This window comes from Protopterus annectens, chromosome 8.part1 (assembly GCF_019279795.1).
Source record: "Protopterus annectens isolate FY-2018-M chromosome 8.part1, PAN1.0, whole genome shotgun sequence".
NCBI classification, from domain to species: Eukaryota; Metazoa; Chordata; order Ceratodontiformes; family Protopteridae; genus Protopterus; species Protopterus annectens.
The window spans coordinates 279,831,298-279,854,862 of NC_056742.1; the positions used below are offsets into that span (position 1 = coordinate 279,831,298).

At 42.5% G+C, this 23,565-nt stretch overlaps 1 protein-coding gene across 1 annotated transcript in view; it reads left to right on the forward strand.

The window, feature by feature from the left end:
* The first annotated feature begins 2,051 nt into the window (after positions 1–2,051).
* ANKRD27 (ankyrin repeat domain 27) overlaps positions 2,052–23,565 on the forward strand; it is a 1,716,109-nt gene continuing 1,694,595 nt past the window's right edge. Inside the window, exons 1-2 of the mRNA XM_044081882.1 lie at positions 2,052–2,067; positions 3,021–3,154. Coding sequence (XP_043937817.1) covers positions 3,053–3,154 — 102 coding nt within the window. The 5' untranslated portion in view covers positions 2,052–2,067; positions 3,021–3,052. The remainder of the gene's footprint in view (positions 2,068–3,020; positions 3,155–23,565) is intronic.

The window sequence follows — 23,565 nt, forward strand, 5'->3', positions numbered from 1 at the left end:
CATGGCCTTGTATGTCAGGCACAGATCACCTCTGAGCAGACGGTATGCGACTGAATAGAGCTGGAGTTTCTTCAGTCGGGCATCGATGACATATGTTTGAGCCCCTTTATCCTTTTGGTGAGGAACTTTGGGGTCTTTCCAACTGCTGCAGGTGTCGGGTAAGGTACATTCAATGGGGTGTTGTACTCAATCATTGGTCTGATAAGTGAAGAGTACAGGGTACAATGACCTCTCCTGATCTGGATGTGAATCCCTTCATGATCAGGTGGCCAATGTAGAAGGTCTTCCTAACCACTTTGGCAATGTGAGTGTCAAAAGAGAGGTTACTGTCAACTTGGGTCCCCAGGTCCCTGATAACTTCTTCCGTGTTTAATGGATTACCACCTATGTGGTAATTAGGGGTTACCTTGTTTTTCCCAAAGGGTATGACTATACATTTTTTGGCATTTAGCTTCAGGCCATGGCTCTGGCACCAGTTATCCATTTCTATGAGACCTTTCTGGAGGATGTCTGTGTCTGTTGGAGTGTCAATTATGGTGCCCAGTTTGCAGTCATCTGCAAATTTTGTCAGCCACAATCCCCCTATGTTTGCCTGCACTTCAGAAAAATAAATGCTGAACAAGAGGGGGCCCAGGACTGAGCCCTTTTCATTGGAAATGTCTTTCCTTGTTGGTAAAGGTACATTCTACTAGGGAAGTTGCCTTCTCTGGTGCTTTTTTCAAGGGTCTGGATACCAATTCCATCCTTGAGGCTGCAGTGTGGTCCTCTGTCATACTTTCACTAAGCATTACAAGTTGGATGTTATTTCCAAGGACAGGGCAGGCTTTATCTGGACTGTCTTGCATGGGTTTATAGAGCGATTTTCTGGGCTTTCTTCCCAGGCTTCCTCTTGAGTTCTTGTACTCCCCCCAAACATAAAGAATTCTGCCACAGTGATATGTAAGGACATAGTACAGCTGTGTAAAATCTTACCATAACAGTAAATGTCCTTCTCTTCACTGCTTCATTATTAGCTCCCTCCCTCTTACCTGCTCTGTTGTAGCTCTTGCCCTTTACTTCCCTCCTGGCCGAGGAATTCTTCATCTTCCTTTTCCTCTTTCTGGATGCATATGTTCCCCTTGTCCCTAAGGGCATTCTATTTCTCCTGGGGCTTTCAGTTCTGTGCGTGCGTGCTTCTGTACATCACCTTTATGCCCTACATCTTGCACGGGGGGCATACCTGAAACATAAGACGCCTATTAGAGCTAAAAGCTTTAGTAAACTGGCCAGACTGGCTATCCTTGGCAGGATATCCGTTGGGTAAAGAATATTGCAGCAGTGCATAGATGGACATGTATTCTTATGATAAGATTCTACACAGCTGTACGTTTCATGTGTAGGTGGTGGTACTCAGAGTCACAGGAGTACATGAACCTTCAGACAGTTGTGACTTGCATAGAAGTGATGTAATACAACATTTTTTAAGGATAGCTTTTAGAAGAATGCAGTGGGAAATAGAAAAATTTAAATGTTGATGGTAGTTAATGAGGAGTTGTACCACACAGTGGGTTCATTTTCTTGCCACTTGGGTGGACTTTATTTGGTCATTTTTGTCTCTCTCTTTCTACTTTTTATTGAAGCTGTCTTTGTCTGCCCTATGGGTTATTATATTCCACTCACCAGTCCCTCATTAGGGTTGTTGCAATTCACTTAGCATTTTAGTGTGAAACTAAACACACAAGCCAACAAACACTTCTTCCTACCTTATGGTCCTGTTGTAATTCCCTCAACTATTTTACCTGTTCTGAAATAAGTTACGTTAGGTTTTTGTAAAGCTAGTTTTCTAGAAGGCCGCATGCTTTTTCTCTTTTTACTCTCTGAGCTAAATAGTCATTTAATTGAAGAAATTTGCTGTGAGATTGCAGGTACATACATATTTGAGCTTGAATGTCAGTATTGATTTTTTTTTTCTTTTAAATGGAGATTTCGGCCATTGCTCATTAAAACAGTGAAATAGCAATACCGAAAAGTTGCATTTGGGAGCCTGGAGTACAGATTAATCAAACGTGTAACAAAAAACACGTAATGGTACGTCAACTTTTTGATGCTTGTTAAGAAATTTTAACATTTCAGTTTAGCAGAACCTGAAAATCAGTTTTAATTTTGCACCTTTCCCAACCAGAAACATGCAACCTAACTTCAATACAACAAGATTTAACACATTATTTTTGAAACTAAATGAAGTACGTTTAAGTTTAGAAAAAATTCATTTGGCGAAGTCTGATAGGGGATGACTGCTCTTCAGTTTGCCTGTATTAAAACGTGTTTCTTCTAGCAGAGAGAGTTACTTCTGTGATTGTAGTTGAATTAAGTTGACATTTATAATGCATTGTTTCATAAAAACTCAAGTTGTTGGTGTGCAGTAAGACAATGTATTGTTTGTGATATTTTTTTCCAGCATACATTTTATGTACAGTGGTTGTGTTTTGTGCTGAATTTGGTACATATGTATAAAGAACTGTGTTTGTGAGTGAGGAGAAGTCCATGTAATGAGCTTTCCTGATAACTATTCATTTTTGCAGTAATATGCAACCTGATGTCATTTTTGGTGCAGGCCAAAGATGAAGTCTGAGAGTCATGTTTGACATCATGTCTGCTGTTAATACTACCTTAGACAATGCATTGTAGACTAGACCCCTAAATATAGCTTAATTTATGTGCCTTTGTAAAAAAAAAAAAAAAAAAAAAAATTAAACAACTGTAAAATAGTAGAAAGATGTCATCATACTGTGCTTGAATTCCACGGGAACATGAGGAGGAAAAATATCAGTGTTATTGACTTATTAAAGCAGTGCTTAATTGTAATATCAAACATCTAATGAGTTTTTTTACACATTGGTACAAGTACTAAAGCTTTACGTCTTGCTGAAGCTTAGTTAATAATGTTTCTAATAATTGCACCCACATGTTGATATTTTTGTCTTATTGTAACTTGGCAGGATTATGAATGTACATGGTGTCTTTCTCATTTATTTTGACAGACTGGATCTGGATTGGATGGCCTGGAGTCCTTATGGCTGTCTATGATGAAGATATTTTGAAGAACCCTTTCTATTTATCAATTCAGAAACAACAGCCTGATCTTTTTAACCAAGTTGCAGACCTCCACGGTATTGTAAGTGCAGCTTAATGTCTTCATAGCCGTGTTCTGCATTGTTCAAGTTAAACAACTGTGATTGTGTTGGCAACTTAAAAAAGGCATGTTCTGTTACAAGAATGACCTAGAGTTAAGAGATAAACATTGCTAATTGTGAAAACCATTTCTTGTAAGTTGCCTTGTAGGACTTTAAATAATTATGCTTATTCAGGAGTTATGAGCCAGTCATACTTGTGCTTCATGACATGCCTTCTGCATATTTGATGTCGTAGGGCTTTTAACACAGCATTTAAAGGTGGAAAAAAACGTCTTAAGCAGAAAGGTTATTCTTTCTGTATTAAGCTAGAGCCCTGGCTATTTGAATCCAGGGTTTTAGTGGATTATTTGTCCAATCAATGTGGTCAGCACCCCCCCAATCAAAGTGTAGTTTGGTACTAGTGACTGATAAAATGCCCACAGGCTGCGAAGGTTTGATAAATGGGGGTTTTATGTCATGTTTCAAAGGGTATAGTGGTAATTGTTTCACTGTGTTATGAAGAGAGAATAGAAGAGTTTTGTATAGTTCAGTGGCAGCAAGACTGGTTGTAGTGAGAATACAGTAAATCTCAGGTCATCCACAGGTAAAGTTTAAAGGGTGAACAGCAAAAGACCCTATCTAAAAGAAGCAGATGACCTGTGATTGTGGTCAGATCTAACGCTGCCTCTTTATTGTAATTGGATAATTGACATAGATACCGTATATCTTTCCTTTAACATTTTCAACTGTAATTGTACTTTTTTTACTTGTGCTGCATGTAGTTTTATTAGTTCTTGTGCCTGATCAGGTCATGAGCAAAGTGATTTCTTGCTGGTGTTTGTGTCTGCTGGTTGCTTTGCTCTCTTTCAGCCCACATTCCTTGATGTTCATCGTGTTACCCTGCTGTAGTCATCACACTTGGGTTATCCTGCCGTCAGGCGGTCCCGCAGACAGCCTGAATTCCAAAGTCTTGGTCCGGCGCCGGTTGCTGTCGCTTTTTCCCTGACGTCAGTGTGTCAGGGGTATATAAGAGGCATCCAACGCCATTTTCTTCAGTCTTTCTTGCCGCATGGTGACCGAAGCAGAAGCAGTTCGCAAGTGCCGGTTGGCCGACACCTGAGATTTTCGATTCGAATTTCAGTCCGAAGTCTTCAATAAAGCTAAGTACCCCGTTGGGGGGGGGGGGGGTCCTTTTCTTGCCTCAGTCCGATGTCAGAAAAAGTTAACAATTGCATTTCTTGTGAGAAGCAAATACCTCATAAGGACTTCCATTCCTGTTGTATTCCTTGCCTAGGCCCAGACCACGACGTCACAGGTTGTCTGTTTTGTGCTAGGTTTAATAAATGAACTATCAAATGCCATTTTGACTTCGCACGACATTACTTTGGTAGGAAATTTAATTATGTCATGCCGTCGGAGCAGCCGATGACCAGCATGCATAAAAAACGCAAGGATAAGGACAGGCAGCCTAGGAACAAGCCAGACTCCGAGGCCTCTGCTGGGCCTGTCTCCGGTTCTCCGGTTTTCAGTGAGGCGCCTACGCAGCCCCTGACAACCGCAGAATTGGAACCCCAGACAGCTGCGGATTCTCAAGCGGAGTCTACTAGGCTGACGCAGCCATCTTCATTAGGCCCTTCCGACACCGGAGCAGAAGTAGACCCTGGTGCAGTGGAAACACCTTTGGTTGCAGATGGTGTCTTCAGACCAACTACACTCACCATTAAATCTTATTCTAAGCTTAAAACTCCTTTAAAACCAAAGAAGACTGTACATCAGTCTACAGTACAAGGCCCCATGCCTAAGAAACAGATGCTTAAGATGGCTGAAGATTTGATTACCCTAATCAGGGGTTCCCATCCCCCTCCTGATAAAAGACCAAGATAAGAGGAGGATTATGCTTCCTCTGACCAGGTTTCAATTTCCTCAGATTCTTCTGAGGAACAGGATTACACTTTTCCACCTTATGAAGACTCTGATGCTGAAGACTCTATTCCCTCAGCATCTCCCCCTGAAGACTACTCCTTCGGGCAAACTTTACATACCATGAGGGAACATTTCCACTGGGACGGCCAGGACTACTCTGATTCTAAGCAAACGCTCCAAGAGTTCCTTTTACTACCCCAGCACAGACCTCTTGCTATCCCTCCAGTTTTAATATTGTGGATGATATTTACTTGGAGTCTAGTCTAAATCCAGACTCTCTACCTCTTGCTCCAGCCAAACCAGACAGATACTACAGAGTACCTGACTCACACACATTCCTTTATAAAAGCCCTGTGGCTGACCCAGAAACAATTTCCCAGGGTCCTAAGGGGAGCTAAAGCTTCTATGGCTAAAAATCCTGTGCCCTCTGAAAGGGATTCCAGAGCCCTAGATAGATGGGGAAAGAAAATATACACCTCAGCAACTCTGGCTATGAGAGGATTAAATCGTCAGTTTTACATGCTGAAATATCAGCAGTTCCTAATGTCTCAATTAAAACAAAAAATGAGCACACATACTGAACAGACTGAATTCAAGGAAATGCAGGATCTGTTGCATGCAGCTGAACAGGTGGGCAAACATACTTTACAATGCAGATTTGATTCGTTGGAAGCTTCCTGAAGAGCAGCTGTTACTGGCTCTGTCATATGTAGACATGCTTGGTTAAAAGAACAAACTCTTCCTGATCATGTTAAAGCAAAATTATTGGATGCACCTTTACAGCAGGATGTATTATTTGGTGTCAAAGCATTAGAGGTTTTAAAGAAAATGGAGGATAAGGCAAAGTCTATGCAGACGGTCAAGGATTTTTTGCAGGTCCAAACCCCCTCGTTTCAGCAGTAATTGGCCAACAAAAAACTGGTCCTTTCCAGCTTCTGACAGATCACAGAGGGGCAAATACAGACGCCCAAGGGGCAGAGGTCGGTCACATGACCCGTACAAACCTCGCCAATGGGGTACTGCTACCCAGAAAGGAGGAGAAGACAGGTCCCAAGCTAGCAGAAGACAAACACAATGACTCAATCCTCAAACTACCAAGCAAATCTCTCCTGGCAGCTCCCTTGGGAGGAAAATTAGCATTTTTTGCAGACAACTGGCACATCATCACAAAAGACAAATGGGTCCTAAACATCGTCTCTCAAGGATACAGATTCCACTTTCATACCTTACCAAGGATAAGAGGAATGCCAAACCTGCCACCAAATCAATGGGCAGAGGCACAAAAACAAATTACAGCTCTCATGGACATGAGAGCCATTCAGCAGGTACCTACACAGGAGCAAGGACAAGGATTTTACTCAAGACTTTTTCTAGTCCCAAGAAAGGACAAAGCATGGAGACCCATTCTGGATCTTTCAATTTTGAACATCTGTCTACAAGTACCAAAATTCAAGATGCTAACACTACAGCAGCTTCTTCCCATGCTGGGCAAGAATGCTTGGCTAGTAACGTTGGACCTCAAGGAGGCATACCTGCATGTCCCTATCAGGCAAAATTGCAGAAGATACCTCCGCTTCATTGCAGGTTCAATGCATTATCAATTCTCTGCACTGCCCTTTGGCTTATCTACTGTGCCCAGGGTCTTCACAAAATGCCTGGCACCAGTAATTGCATACTGCAGACAAAAACGAATTCAAATATACCCATACCTGGACGACTGCCTTATTAAAGCAGAAAGCAAGGATATTCTTTTAAAGCATCTGGCATTTGTCAAACAACTTCTAAGTTGTGTAGGGTACACAGTAAATGAAAAAAAATCAAAACTAGTGCCCTCACAAAACATAATATTCCTGGGTGCCAGCTTGAATACAACTGCCCAGATGGCTTATCTCATGCCAGACAAGCAACAACAGCTGACTCAATATTTCAAAATAATGGCAACAAAGACCCAACTCCCTGCAAGAAAAATTCTGCAGGCCTTGGGATTCATGGCATCTTGCATACTACTAATACCATTTGCAAAACTGCATATGAGGAAATTACAATGGTACCTGAAAGTGTATGGACTCAGCACAGCCACAGCTTGGAAACAATGATACCACTCATTCCCTGCCTTCAACAGGAGTTTCTATGGTGGGCACAGGCATGTCACCTCAACAAGGGTCAGCCTTTCACCTTACCCACAGCCAGGCACACTATGACAACAGATGCATCGGACTATGCCTTAGGAGCACACATGGCAGGACAGTGCATTTAGGGCAAATGGACTACAGATCAGAGGCATCTGCATATCAATCAAAAAGAAATGCTAGCAGTACAGAATGCCCTAACAGCTTTCAAGGACCTCTTACACCCAGGACGACTAATAATAAAGACGGACAATACCACAGTAATGTACATAAACAAGCAAGGGAGGCACACATTCTTACCCTCTATGCAGGCAAGCAATGACTTTGTGGAACATTGCACTGTCTTACCAGGTTCAATTACAAGCACAATTCCTGCCAGGAAAGAAAAACACATTGGCAGACGACCAAAGCAGAAACATCATGGATCCACACGAGTGGAAACTAGATCCACAAGTATTTGCAATGATAGCTCAAAAATTGGGACGCCCAGACATAGATTTGTTTGCAAGCCCCCAAAACTACCAACTTCAAAAATTTTGCACAAGGACATTCCATCCACAAGCTTGGAGAGTGGACGCCCTCTCATTCAGTTGGAAAACATTAACAGTGTATGGCTTTCCTCCACTGCCTCTTCTAGCAAAGGTACTGCTGAAAGTCAGATTAGAGAGGCCACAAATGATGCTCATTGCACCAGACTGGCCACACCAGCATTGGTATCCAATTCTAAGGAACATGGCCCACGGCCCACCATGGATTTTACCACAGATTCCTCACCTGCTCACCCAGCGATACAATCAGATTCTACACAGCCAGCTCAAGACTTTAAACCTGGCTGCATGGCAAATTACCTAAACAACCAGCCAACACCTCTATCCAAAGCTGTTATGGATGTCATTCTGGAGGCCAGGAGACCCAGCACCAGGAAAACCTTTTCAGACAAATGGAAAAGATTTTGCGCCTGGAACCAGGCTAAAGGCCAAAATCCACTGGATCCAAACATTCCTCAGATTCTGCAATATTTAACGTGAGATGTTGCACAAAGGACTTTCCTTTTCTTCTATTAAGATCCACGCCTCAGCAATTTCAGCTCATTACAACACGGATCCTCCTTTATTCTCATATCCACTCCTAAGACAGTACCTCAGAGGGGCTAAGAACATAAGACCGCCAAGGAGAGCACCAGCACCTACTTGGGATCTCAACTTAGTTCTGGAAAAGCTTACACTGCCACCCTTTGAACCAGCTTTTTCAGCTGATTTAAAATTTCTTTCATGGAAAACTTCCCTACTACTAGCAATAACCTCAGCTAGAAGAGTCTCAGAGCTACAGGCACTAATGGCAGTGGAGCCTTTCCTCGTTTTTCATGAATACAGAGTCTCTCTACGAACTAACCCTTCCTTTATGCCAAAGGTGTTATCCAGTGTGGCCTTTAACCAAACCATTCATTTGCCCACCTTTTTCCCAAATCCCCAGAACAAAGGAGAAAGACTCCTGCACTCTTTGGACATTCACAGGCAATTAAGTTACTACTTGGATAAAACTAAGGCTTTCAGAAAAACTGACCAGCTCTTTGTAGCCTATGCTACAGGATCACAAGGAAAAGCTATCTCAAAACATACCATTTCTAAATGGATAGGGCATTGCATACATTTCTGCTACTCGCATCATGGGAAACCGGTACCTGATAACATTAGGTCCCACTCCACCAGGGCTACAGCTACATCAGCAGCCTTTCTCAGGGGAGTGCCAACCAAGGATATTCTGGAAGCTGCAACTTGGAGTTCAGTGTACACCTTCACCAAACACTATCACTTACCTCTATATTCTAAGACTAGAGCTGGTTTTGCCACTGCAGTTTTTCAGGGCCTACTAGCTTCTTCTAACCCTGTTTAACTCCACCTCCCATCCTTAGCTTTGGGATTCAACCCAAGTGTGATGACTGCAGCAGGGTAACACGATGAATATAGTACAGTTTTGTACCTGGCATAAATGTAGATGTTCGAGTGTTCACCCTACTGCAGTCCAGGTTACCCTCCCTTCATCCCCTTTGTACTAGCTAAACTTATCTATACCACTCTATCCTATACAACCTCTGTGGTGTATTTGCTTGTGCCTAAAGGTATTGTTTTATTTTTATCTAGCTCTCTCTGTATATATATATGTGTATGTGTATATATATATATATATATATATATATATATATATATATATATATATATATTTTGCCTACCTATGGGGGCACCTGACATCTGAAAATGGTGTTGGATGCCTCTTGTATACCCCTGGCGCACTGACGTCAGGGAAGAAGCGACAGCAACCAACGCCCGACCAAGACTTTGGAATTCAGGCCGACTGCAGGACCGCCTGACGGCAGGATAACCCAAGCGTGATGACTGCAGCAGGGTGAACACTTGAACATCTACATTTATGGTAGGTACAAAACTGTTTTTTCCTCTTGTACCCTAGTTTCACTTCTGTAAAAAAAAAAATTCCTCTGTCTGCCCATGAACCACAGCTATCTACCCCTCCCTTAAAGAACCCCATCATATTGCAAACATTCTACGAAAAAATACCATACCACATACAGGCAATTCTTCATTTAATAGCTACAACACATTATTAGCTATTTCACTACTGATTCTGTTTCTCTTCTGTAACAACAAACCCTGTAGTATCTATGGAAAACAACTTCTTTCTCCAATGTGTACTGATACTCTTAATTATGACAAATGTTTTGCCGCTATACTCCTGTGTCTTTATAAATGTCAACTGTGCTGTGCTTCACCTTCTTTATACTAATGCACTTAATTTATTCTACATCTTATCATGTCCACCCGCATGTTATGCCCTTTACTTATTCTCAGAAGGAAAATTTTCCCCACCACTCAGCCCTAACTTCCTCATTGTTTATATCAGATACCATACATTGAGGTAATGTATTTTATTACCACCTCCAAGAAATGCATGTCTAGTTCCAACTAAATTTACATTATACCTACCAAGACTGCAATTAAACATATTTTACCCTATGTAAATCTGCTGTACCTTCCCCTCAAAATATTCTCACTCACAGCTTCACTATTGTTTCCCTTCAAATATTGGGTGGCATATATACTATTCCCACGAAGAATTAAACTGGCTTGAAGTACAGTCATCTTCTCGCAACTAAAATTTACTTATAACTTATTCAACTTTCTTGAAAAATGCTCATCCTCCAATACATTACTGCAGTGGTACTTTCCTCCCAGAGCTGACTACTCTTTGGACACAAGTCTTGTTGCTTTCATCAAATCACACAACTAATTTGGTTACTACTTATGCTCACCTTACATATCTAAGATCTGGAATTCCATTCCCATTCATACTAGGCAAATGTCATCCACCAGTAACTTTGTAGTTCAACTGAAGTCTTTTCTGTCAGTTCCCTTCTCTGTTCCCGTTTCTTTCCCCCAGGCTACCTTGCTGTTTCACATTGCATTTATCGGGTTCCAGTTAGAACCAGGGATGCTTGAAATTTTGAATGGCATATGATCGATACCATATGATCAAAATTTCAAGCATTCGAAGGTTAAATGTAACAGCGCCATTTGGTGCAGAATGGGAGAATTTCTCTTTTCTGCACTAAAGTGCAATCTCTTGAGTTGGTATATTTAAGTAGGGGGGGGTGGGGGGCGAAGGGAGACTTGACCCCCTGCCTGCACTGTTAAGGTAATTTTTTTTTGTTTTATTATATATTCGAACTTTTAAACTTCGATCATATGTTGTCGAACATAAAGTATTAGAATTTTAGAAAGTTTGAATATATAATATAGACCCTATTTATCAACCCTTCCTCACTGTTGTTTCTTGCCACCTGCATACCTGTCTGTATATCCTATCGTCATCACTTCCCCTCACTACATTTGTCTGCACCCCTTTTAATACTCCCACCCTCAATTATATTTATAATAAATTCTTAGTAATGCCTCACTTCTTTCTTTTACTTTCTCCCCTTCTTTTTCTTCGTTCTCTTAACCTCACTGCACCCCTACTCTCTTCTATCCATCTTGCACTAATTCATTCTAGTTCTGTTCATTCTACAGTTAAACTTTATCTCCCCTCATCTTAACCTTAGTTACCTTCCTATCCTCTTACTATCCACTGTATATCTCTTAAGTACTCTCCTATGTTTTTATGACCCCATATACTACTTAATAATAATAATAATAATGTGTAATTTGTTTAAACAGTGTTTTCCTTTTGTGAGTTTGCCTGTTGTTGTTGTGTAGCTTTACTTCCTGGTCTTCTGCTGAAAATGGATCTCTTCATAGCCTTGTTGGACCCGGTAAGTAAGTTTTGGAGATGCCCACTGTTAGGCACCTAGTAAATGGTCCATTTCCATGCATCTGTAAGCAAAGTGTGTGACTAGAACACTGCATGCATTTATGACCTGTTGGGAAACCTTCAGAAGGACAGCAAATAGAAAAATCTGTCTTAAGATATAAACTTAAATTCGTTTCCATTTAAAGATGCATGCCCTGTCAAAATCATTTCTTTGGAGGAAATATATATGGCCCCCAAATATGCTTGGAAGTATTTTCATAGGTATTTTTGTATACCAAGCATATGCCAAAGAATTTTCCTCTGGTAGGTGCAAATGTTAGAGGTGCTATGGGGAAGAAAGAAGTAACTTGGAAGGTGGTGTGGAAGTGTAATGAATTGGCAGAATTTACAAATTCCCTACAGAGTACTCTGTTAGAAATATTGGGTGAGCAAATGGGTGTAACTAAGGATTTTGTTTTATGTGAGCTGGGATGGAGGATCTGAAGTGTCTAGATATCGTAAAGCCTTGTTAAATTGAATACTGATGGCTGACAAAAAAGCAATTAGTAGGAAATGGAAATCAAAGTGTAAACTAACCGTATTTAAAGTATTGAATATTGTAACACATAAAAGAATGGAAGCTGGATCTTTAGAAAAGGGTAAGAGGAAATTACACAGAAAAATGGAAATTGTGGGAACTATACATCCACAGTAATGTTTGGGAGAAGAGTTTTTAGTTAATTTAGAGTACAAGCTGCTTTTAAAAATGTTTAAGGGAAGGCAAGAATTGATAAATTTAATGCTAAATTGATGATTAATATAAAAACGGATATGTGTGATGTATTATGTTTGCAACTAGGAATATGATATATTTTTTTCTTTTATGAAAATATGTTTGCCTATGTTTTTAAGTGATATTTCAATAATGGAGTTAATGTAAGTGCGTGTGTGTGATTTATATATATATATTTATATATATATATATATATATATATATATATATATATATATATATATTTATATATATATATATATATATATATATTCTAAATTATAAGCTATTACTACTTTTTCTGCTTATGTATACCATAAATGCATTATGTCATAACTAGCATAGATACTAAATGTTATGTAAAATTATTCTATAATTATCCAAATTAGGTAATCTTTTTGTTATATTTGTGCTACTGTTTTACTGTATTTCAATTAGTTCCTCTTAAGTCAAAGACCATTTCTATAACTACTAATTATTTTACTTTGTTCTACTTTAATAGTATTTCTCCCCGGGCCTCTACTGAAAATGGGGTCTTTGTAGCCCAGTTGGAGTTTCCCAGTAAACAAATGTCAAATAAATAACTAAGGACATTTTATATTTACTTACACTCATCTGCTTATCCAGTATTTCTGACAGAATACTCTGTAGGGAATTGTAAAGTCTGCCAACTCATTACACACTCAAAACGCATTCCCAGATACCTCTTACTTTTCCATCATATCTCTAACATTTGTCATCTACCTGAGGGGGGAAAAATCTTTGTATTCTGCTTGGGATATAAAAATACCCGTGCAAACACTTCCAAGCAAAAATCCTAAATCTTCTAGACTTTTGTTGGATGTTTGGAAGCCATATATACGCCTTATCCTTTATTTCTTGTGAATTTGCTTATCCATTCTGTTTTCCCAATCTTTTCTAACCATTTCTGATTGATTCCTCTAGTTGTTGTGCAATATTTTATATGTTGTACTAATCCCTTTTTAACAGCAGCTTCTGCTCTAAATTTACTAAAAATTCTACCAGAGCAAGTCGTTCACTTAGGATTCCCCCTGTCCTTTTATCTGTGCCTATAGTCTGATAGCAATCTCTGGTATGGAAGAAAATCTGTAGCCTGCAGTCCAATTGTCTTCTTCACCTCTTCCCCATTCTGTTACTTTTGCTACCAATGCCTTGGTTTCTTTGCCAGTTTTCTCCAGTAAATCCCACCCTTTCTTGCCTGTTCTCTGTACCTCTTATTACAGTCATTCCTTTTGGCAAAATCTCCTTTCCCCATGGTCTTGTTTGCTTAGCTCTTGGAATACATTTTGCTACTTTATGAATATAATATTCTTTATGGTTGTTATTCTCCTTAAGGGTCTGCATCCAGAATCTCAGTCCATTCTTATTTCTTGGAAGTTCCACTCTGCTTCATCATTGTCATCCCTTTCCACTTTGAATTATAGATTTCTGCTTAAGGCATTTACTCTTATTACATTTAAAAGTAAAATGCATTCAGCCACTCATCACACGAATATAATCCAATATGTAGATGACTCAGCATAATATGTGCAACCTCTTCAAACAACTGCAAGATGTCCTATAACATTCCTTTGCTAAAGCCAATTTTTCCAGTTTTTGTAATCTAAAGTACTCCTAAATCCAAAGAAATCGAAGGTCAGCAGTCAAACTATTGCAACTTAAAAATGTTGTCATTCGATAATACTAGAGTTGAGCTGGTACAAAGCAAGACCATTTGGTATAACAATTGACCATAAATTAAGATTTGATGAACGTATCCAATATGCTGTTCACATAAATTTCTTTTTGAAGTCACCCCTTTTCTCTCACACCATGCATGTAAGGCCATAACTCAAACCTGCCTACACCCTAGTCTCCTGTATGCCTGTCTCATCAATTTTGAGTAGCCTACAGTCTGCTTAACTAGCCAGACTGGCATGATCTTATATTTGCGAAGTTTTCAAGTAACCAGATTAACCAAGTACATCACTGGCTTGCAAGTCAGTCCCTTAAATGGCTGGGGCTACCTAATCTGTTTGCTTTCACTCACGTTAAGGCTACCCACAGTATCCTGTATAGCCCAGACAAATGCTTTGCCACCTTTCAGTTATCACCTGACGGTAAACTGTGTTCATTAAACTAACACATGGTGGTTACTTAAAAATCTGAAGGTCATAGTGGTGACTACCTCAAGTACACAACAAGGTCTTGGTGTAAAATATTACAGTTGGTTTACTCTACATACATTGCAGACCTGTGGAATGTTCCAACCATTGAAAACCTTCTTGAAAGAATAACTCTGTAAAACTGTCCTTTACTTGTACCACTATCATTACGAAGTCCTCTTTTTTTTTTTTTTTTTTTTTTTTTTTAATGTAGCCAAATCAAGTATCGTAAAATCTCCACAGTTGGTCTACATGTCCCAAGTTGAATAACTGCTTGGATAAAATGTACGTATTTAAGTCCTTGTAATATCTAGCTACTGTGTACTCTTATCTGCATTTCTGCTCCAATGCTGCAACTGCAATGAAAGTTTAACTGTCATTCTTAACTGTTTTTTCTCTGACACTATTTTTTCTGCTCTATCTCCCCTTTTCCCCTAGCTTTTTCAAGTCAAACAAAAGCCGGAAAAAAAAGACAGCCCTTGATGCGGTCCACTTGAACCTGAACTCTGCTGGCCATAACACAAATCTGCAAATCAAAGTACTCAGTATTTATTTCTTGTGACTTAATTAGTAGTGCTTTATTTCTGTAGATGTGTGTACTGCCCTGTATTGGGAAATGGCTGAATCTGAGCATTTTACCATGACCACCAGCCCTAAAACTTCTAATATGTTAAGTTGTCAATCTCGCCTTCATTCTTGCTGGATGGGTTCGGAGCCGATCCTCGGCTCCGACTCGGCACTTGCTAAGCTCGAGAGTCACTTTTACCAGCTTGAGGCAGCCCCATATCCCATGATGCAAGGCGGTAAATACCCAGATCTCGTTTGCCGCTTCGCTGATGAGGTCCTCCTTTTACCAGCTCTTTGTAAGTAATTTGTTGTTCAGAATTTACTCACCCCTTTCCATATATTTCTCACAGATTATTAGTATTCTGTCACTTTTAGATAGTTTTAGAGTCTCTGACTCGTAGTTCATTGTTTTCTTAGTTAGTGTAATTTAGTCGGGCCTTTACTCCCCTCCATCCCTTCCTGTCAGGGTGTGTGTGTGAGTTTTTCTCCCTTTAAAGTTAAATTTCTGAGTCTGGGACTGTGTGAGTAGAGTGTTTGTGTACTTTCACCATGTCCAAAGAACCGAGGGTCTCAGGCTTCAAGAAGTGTGACTCGTGCTGTCAGAAGATGTCTCTGACAGACGGTCACACTTCTTGTATTTATTGCCTGGGGCCTCTCCACCTGCAGGACTCCTGTGCTATTTGTCACTCCTTCAGCCAGAGAGTCCTGCAGGAAAGGAGAAATAAACTAATCGTAAGGGGCTTACTTAAACCAGAGGGCTCCCCGACCAAGTCTGCTTCGGGTCAGCCCTCTAAGACCTCCAAGTCCAAGGCTTCTGCATCTAAGCCTTCGGCCCTGGCTCCGACTCCTTTGGAGTAGAGATCGGCTCCGGCTGGAGCCGATCTTATTTTGACTAAATCGGTGCCGATACTTTAACTGCCACATTGGTGTCGGCTCTCACCGGCTCCGATCACCATGTGTCTAAGGCTTCGGTATCGGCGCCGGCCGGCTCCAATGCCATTATTTCCTTGCCTGTATCGGCTCCGGCCGGAGCCGATACATCTTTGACCAGGCTTGGAGCCGATAAGTTGTCGGCTCAGTCTGGAACCGAGGTTTCTTCAGCTCCGATGGTTCCGTCAAGGAAGCGGTCTAGGTCTCCCTCTTTGGAGCCTATACTTTCGGCTCCGACCTCTCCTCTTCTTTCGGAGCGGAGCCATCGGAGCCGATCATCTAGGTCTTCCAGACCATGATTAGGAGAGAGTGGTAAGCAGATTGTTAAAATCACAGGCACTAGGCCAAATGCTTCAGAGTCCATCTCAACAGACGACTACTAGTCCACACCCTCTTCAAGTTCCTCCTTCGACTCTCCTTCAGAGCTCGGAGCCAGAGTCTATTGGAATAGTCACTGCTACGGCTGCAGGGCAGATACCATCCCTTTCTGGTCCTTCAGCTTCTACTCTTATCTCCTCCTCGAGACCTTCCTTGGAGGGATCCGGTGGTCGGGCTACCCTGGTCTGCTCCGAGGGGGTGAGTGGCATTGGACCCTTGTCCGACCCTGCTCTTCCTCTCGGGGCTTCGGCCTTGGTAAGCTCGGCTCCGACATCTGCCTCATAGCCTTCCCTTTCGGTGGGCCCGGGAGCCCCTGTTTTTTCGGAGCGGGGTCTCTTGGATCTCCCTGGCAGGGGAGCCTTCGAGGTGATGAGGAGTGTGCTGGCCCCCGGGCTCAGTCAGCAGTCTATCCCCTTAGCTCCTCCCTCTATGGTGCCTGTAGATGTCTCTTCCCACTCTCTTGCTCCCGGACCGAGAGATCCATCGCTTCAGGTTTCCCCACTGGGAAGAACCCCCTCTTCTGAGGATTCTCCTGATCCATCAGGAGATCCTCCGTGTAAGAGGACCTGTAAGAGGAAGCACCTAGACTCCCCTGAGTCTACAACTTCAGATACCGACTTAGATGAGTCGGAGGGGTCCCCAAGATCCTCCTCTGAGGATGTCTCCTTTTCAGACATCCTAGAACTCCTAAAACAGAGGGGAAACTAGCCCTCCATTAATCCCTCCGAGGATGAGTCTGTATACCTAGAAGCTTTTGGATCTCGACCCTCCACCTCCTGGGTGTCTCCACCTTTTGACCCCCTAATGGAGGTGATAGCTCGGAAGGCGTGGGCATCTCCTGATTCCGTGGAACCAGTTCCCAGGAGGCCTTCGAAATTTATTACAGCCCCTTCCGAGAAACAATTTCTTACAAAAGGTGTCCCTGTTGATGCCATGGTGGTGGCGGCCACCACCAAGAAGGAACTTGCAGATCCTTCCGTACCAGTCCATCCTCCTAACAAGGATTCTAGGACCATGGACAGGTATGGTAAGCAGATGTTTTCCTCAGCGACCTTTGCCATGCGTTCGCTGAATTATTTATGTCACTTCACCAGACTTCAAAGGGACATCCTTAAAGAATTAGGTGAAGTAGTACAGGATCCTTCAGCTGCAGGGGCTCAGGAGAAGATTGCTTCTCAGCTAGGAATCCTTAACTCCTTAACCAACTCCTCCATGCGGCTAATTTCTTATGCAGCAGATGGAGCGAGTAGAGCTGCAGGCACAGGAGTGGCTCTCAGACGTCAGTCCTGGATGCGGCTCTGTAATTTTGCAGACCCCTTTAAGGCGTCCTTCACAAACTCTCCCTTCGATGGGTCAACATTGTTTGGTCCTCAGGTGAAGGATACGTTGACCAGGTGTGAGCAAGACGGCAAGACTCTTTCTGCCGTAGGAGTCCGTTTTTCCACCCCTTCTAGGCCTTACCCCAAAGGACAGAAGGGGGGAAAGATGTGGTTCCGAAAATCTCAGGGTGTCACGCCGGACACACGTGGTCAGTTTACCCCTAGAGGCAGAGGGGGTAGTAACAGTAGATGCCGCCCTAGGGGCAGAGGGGGTCCGCAGAACCAGGGCAGCAGAGAGCCTCTCTCTCTGACGAGCCCTTCCAGCATCCCTGAGGTGTTGCCCGACTGTCCACCCTTGGAGGCAGTCGGGTGAAGATTATCGCTGTACCCAGAAGCCTGGCTTTCCCTTTCACAAGACAAATGGGTACAGTCGATCATATCTGAGGGTTACAAGATTCCTTTCGAGGAAAGTCCCTTCCCTCACAAAAATTCCCTTCCAGACGTTCCACCCGGTCTAAGGGAAATCGCAAAATTAGAAGTATCAAAGCTTCTACAAAAAAGGGCCATTCAGCCAGTTCCAACAGACCATTCAGAGCCCGGAATCTACTCAAGGTTCTTTTTGGTTCCCAAAAAGACGGGAGATTGGAGACCAATATTGGACCTCAGCAGACTCAACAAGTCGGTGAAAAAGACAAGATTTCGGATGGTCACACTTCAATCGATTTTGCCCTTCTTAGGCAAAGACAACTGGATGTGCTCAATAGACCTTCAGGATGCGTACTATCACATAAAAACCCACAGACGCTCCAGAAGGTTTCTCCGCTTTCGGCTGGGGTCCAGTCATTTTCAATTCAGAGCCCTGCACTTTGGTCTCACTACAGCCCCCAGAGTGTTCACCAAATGCATGGCAGTGGTCACAGCTCACCTGAGACGTCAAGGATTCCAGGTGTTTCCGTATCTCGACGACTGGCTCCTCTCAGCCACCACCAGGCATCAACTTCTCCAAGCCAGAGATTACACCCTAAATCTCTGCACTCAGTTAGGAATTTCAGTCAACTCTGAAAAATCCTCCTTATTGCCCTGCCAATCTATTACCTTTATAGGCGCAAATTTAGACACTGCTTGGATGTCAGCAAATCTAACAAGCCAGAGAATTCTAGATATCCAAAACCACATGCGGATCATTCTTGCCAGCAAAAAGATGCAAGCCAGACTGGTCCTAAAAGTATTGGGCCTCGTGGCAGCTGCCATTACTCTTCTTCCTTTGGCCCGTTTTTACATGCGTCTCCTTCAATGGATGTTGTTCACACAATGGTCCTACCAACAACTTCCCATGCGTCACCAGATCCTGGTGACACAAACTTGCAAAAACCATCTATCCTGGTTGATTTCTTCTCCCCAAGTCCATCAGGGCAGACCCTTTGTTTTTCCGGCCCCGGTAGCCACAGTCACTACGGACGCCTCCCTGATCGGGTGGGGGGGTCATTATCAGGGCAGGATGGTTCATGGGACGTGGCAACCGTTCGAATACCACCTGCACATAAATGTCCTAGAGATGAGAGCAGTGCTTTTAACGTTGCAAGCCCTCAACGACTTTCTTCCCTTAGGAACGATTGCAGTTCACACAGACAACATGTCGGTAGTATGGTACATCAACAAGCAGGGCGGAACCAAGTCCTATCCCTTGTGTCGAGAGACTCTCAGACTTTGGCAATGGGCGATCTCCTCTCATCGGTTTCTAGTAGCAACGCATATCCCTGGGAAAACCAACATTTTAGCGGACAGATTGAGCACAGCTATACTCATGCCTCATGAGTGGTCTCTCAAGCAATCTATAGTGGAGGAGATTTTTCAGAAGTGGGGCCGCCCATGTTGCGATCTTTTTGCTACTCCCCAAAACAGCAAATGCCCAGTCTTCTTCTCTCTTCCCACTTCCGGGCCATCCCCCCAGAGATGCTCTTACCCAAGATTGGCCCCAGGGACTTCTTTATGCCTTTCCTCCTTTTCCATTGATACCACAGGTACTCCAGAAAGCTACCGTTTTGAGAGCCAAAATTATTCTCATTGCCCCGTATTGGCCTCGACAAATTTGGTTTCCGTTCCTTCATCGTCATCTTTTGGTGCAGCCGTGGCATCAGGACCCAGTGCCAGATCTTCTGATACACCAATCGGGTCAGCTGCATCGGTCCATCCCTTCTCTCAACCTCACAGCTTGGTTGCTCCACTTCCTTCCTTAGCTAGGCTTCCTATGATCTCTAACCCCCTTAGAGATATCATAGTAGCTTCCCTTAAATCCTCTACTAGAAGGATTTACACTAGCAAGTGGAAACGTTTCTCTCTTTGGGCGAAATCGAGGAACATAGATCCCCTTACTGCCCCTGTTCATGCAGTTTTGGATTTTCTAGCGGAAATCTTTCACTCGGGTTCTTCATCTTCCACGGTCAAAGTTCAGTTGGCTGCAATCTTGAACTTCCATGTCGGATTTGCAGATCACAACATTATGTCCCACAAGCTTTGTAAAGCTTTTCTGAAAGGAATTTTTCTCCTGAGACCTCCTGTCAGGATTCCTCCTCCACAATGGGACCTAAATCTAGTGCTGACATCCTTAATTCTTCCTCCTTTCGAGCCAGCAGCTTCTTGTTCACTAAAGTTTCTTTCGTGGAAGACACACTTCCTTGTCGCTATTACCTCGGCTAGGAGAGTGTCAGAACTTCATGCCCTCTCTGTTCGTCCCCCATATTTGGTGTTCCACAAGGACAGAGTATCCTTGAGAACTAATCCATCCTTTTTGCCCAAGGTTGCTTCAAAAACAAATTTAAACCAATCCATTGATCTCCCTGTATTTTTTCCTAATTATTCCAACAGATCAGAACAAAAATTGCATTATCTAGATGTTCACCGACAACTCAGATATTATTTGGACAGAACAAAGCAGTTCAGGAAGTCGGATCAGCTTTTTCTTTCTTATGCTGAAGATCAGAAAGGCCACCCTGTTTCCAAAGTGACCTTATCTAGATGGCTATCTTCCACCAGTTCTGACATTTATCAACTTGGGGGCAAACAACTGTGCTCAAAACCAAAGGCACATTCCACTAGAGGCCTAGCCACTTCTACAGCTTTTCAGGCTAGGCTACCCTTAGATACTATTTGTGCAGCAGCCACTTGGGCCACTCCTCATACCTATGTTTCTCATTACAAATTGGATTTGGCCTCCAGGAGTAGGGCCAGTTTTGGTTCCACGGTTCTCAAGAGTCTGTTCCATTGAGCCACCCAGGATAGAGGTGCTAGGGATGCGGTCCCATCCAGCAAGAATGAAGGCGAGATTGACAACTTAACATTTAGAAGTTATGTACCTACCATAACTTTCCATGTTAGTTGTCTTCTCTCGCCTTCTTTCTTGCGACCCTCCCTCCTGTCCCCCTTGCCTGGACAGACCTTGATCTCCCTTGTCTCTGGAAGATTTTTTTGGGCACCAGTTAGTTCTACTTTTAGTTATCTGGTTTCCCCTTACAGCCCTTTAGGCTAGTTGCTCTTCTTTCCTTAGTGGAAATTTTTTATGCTAGGCAGTTGTCCCTCTAGGTACCAAACGAGATCTGGGTATTTTACCGCCTTGCATCATGGGATATGGGGCTGCCTCGAGCTGGTAAAAGTGACTCTCGAGCTTAGCAAGTGCCGAGTCGGAGCCGAGGATCGGCTCCGAACCCATCCAGCAAGAAAGAAGGCGAGAGAAGACAACTAACATGGAACGTTATGGTAGGTACATAACTTCTAATTATAGCTTCTTGTCCTACCGCTCTAGTTAACTGTTTCTTCTGGCCAATTTGACTTGCCGTTAAAATAGTTTTTATGCCGAGTCCAGCTAAAGAGAAAAAAATAAAATACCCTTGCTCATAAAGACTAATTTGACCAGACTTCTAAAGAACTCAACTGCATGTAATTGAATATTTTACTCATAGCACACTAGGTTTACTTTGTTCATTTCTTCATTACTAAACCCTCCCAAACTGCCCATATACTTACAACTTGGATGATTGTTTTTTTCTCGGCCATCTCCTGCCTCAGGTGAAGCCCTGCTCTGTTTGCTCTCGCTGCGCTCAGGCTCACTTTGCTCCCCACCCACCCAACATATTTTCTTTACACCTAATCACTTTACCTCTCCCGTATCCTCACTGCCCACCCCTTCCTGTTAAGACTTTCTTATACTTCTACCCTACTGCCTCATACCTTAATTTTCACCGCACACACATTCCCTCTGCTACAACCCCAACCTAATTCTACACTAACTCAATCTTACTTCAACTGCACATAGACCAACTACTACCCTTCATACCCACAAATCTATGATACCTACAAACTCCTCCATCATGAAAGTTCTCATTCTCTCAACCCCCACTTACCTGCTCATATTCCCACTGTTCTTTCTCTATATCACCTCACCTAACAATCTACTGTCACCAGCGTACAATGCCCCTACGAACCGCTATAATACCAACCCCTTTTTTTCCACCTCTTTCTTTCTCCATCCTCCCATCTGTTCTTCCTACCTTTACCCCTTTACCCAAAATCAAAACTCTTCCTAACAATACTTATCAGCCCAAAATCAAAATCAAATACTGTACGTATATACCTCACATGAACAAAGCCTACTGCCTCAACAACTTCTTACTTCAAGCAGGTGATATTCACCCAGACCCTGGTCCCACAAATCCCACCCCTATCAGTAGTACTGGTGCCCCTCACTTGGATACCTCAAACATGCCCAATAAGTCCATCTCCTTTTACTCAGTAAACATCAGAAGCATCTTAAATAAAGTAAGTGAATTCCACACCTGGATTTCACAACACAGCCCTGATGTTATTGCCATTACAGAGACTTGGCCAACACAAAGACAAGGACCTCCTTCCCCCTGGCTATAACTTACTCCGCTTAGATCGTCAAAACAAAAAAGGAGGTGAAGTTGCCATATTATACTCCAACCACCTAACTCTTACCATTTTCAAAAATGCAGTTCCACTTTTCCCCCTGCTGAAATACTGTCTGCCAACCTCAAGCTAAGTAACCATACCACTGTCTCTACAGTTGACTTCTACATTCCACCAGGGGACAATATTCCCCTACTAGAAAACGTACTCTCATACTTCTCTCAACACGTCACTCATGAAACTGTCATTCTTGGTGAGGTTAATATCAACTGGCTAACCTTCTATTCACCACAATCCTTGCAGATAAATTTGTACTGTTTTGTACAACTCTTTTGAGCCTACACACATAAACCAATTCACTAGCGACTTGCACCCTAATAGACTGTGTACTAGTTTCCCATCCCTCCAAATATCCCAACCCTAAGACACTTTCCAACCCCCTTAGTGCCCACTCCCCTATAAATGTTCTCAGATACTCTCCCCACCATATCAAACCACACAGATTCATAACCTGCAGAAAATTATCTAACATCCACCCAGACACTTTTAAATCTCTCCTTTCTGAAATAAACTGGAACTTCCTCCTCCACCAACCCCTGGATGACACTGTTCAGTCTTTTAACTCCATCTTCTTTAATATTCTTAACTCTCTAGCCTCCCTTCACACTGTCCAGATCAAGTCCAATATTTCTCCTTGGCTTTCCAATGCCACCCGCACTCTAATAAAAATTAGAGACAAAACATGGACAAAAACAAAGCTCCATGATGATCTACAAAAAAATAAAGAATTTAGAAACCAGGCCAAAAAACACCTAAATAAAGACAAAAGAGACTTCTACTATAACCCCCCCACCCCCGCCATGAGAACTAATCCAAAAAAAAAATTTGGAACTCTGTAAACCAAATTCTACACTCCAGTAATCCCAGTTCCCCTAACCCATATCCAGATCAAACTGCCAAGTATCCTGCCTCCACCTTCACCACTTACTTCATCAACTCCATATC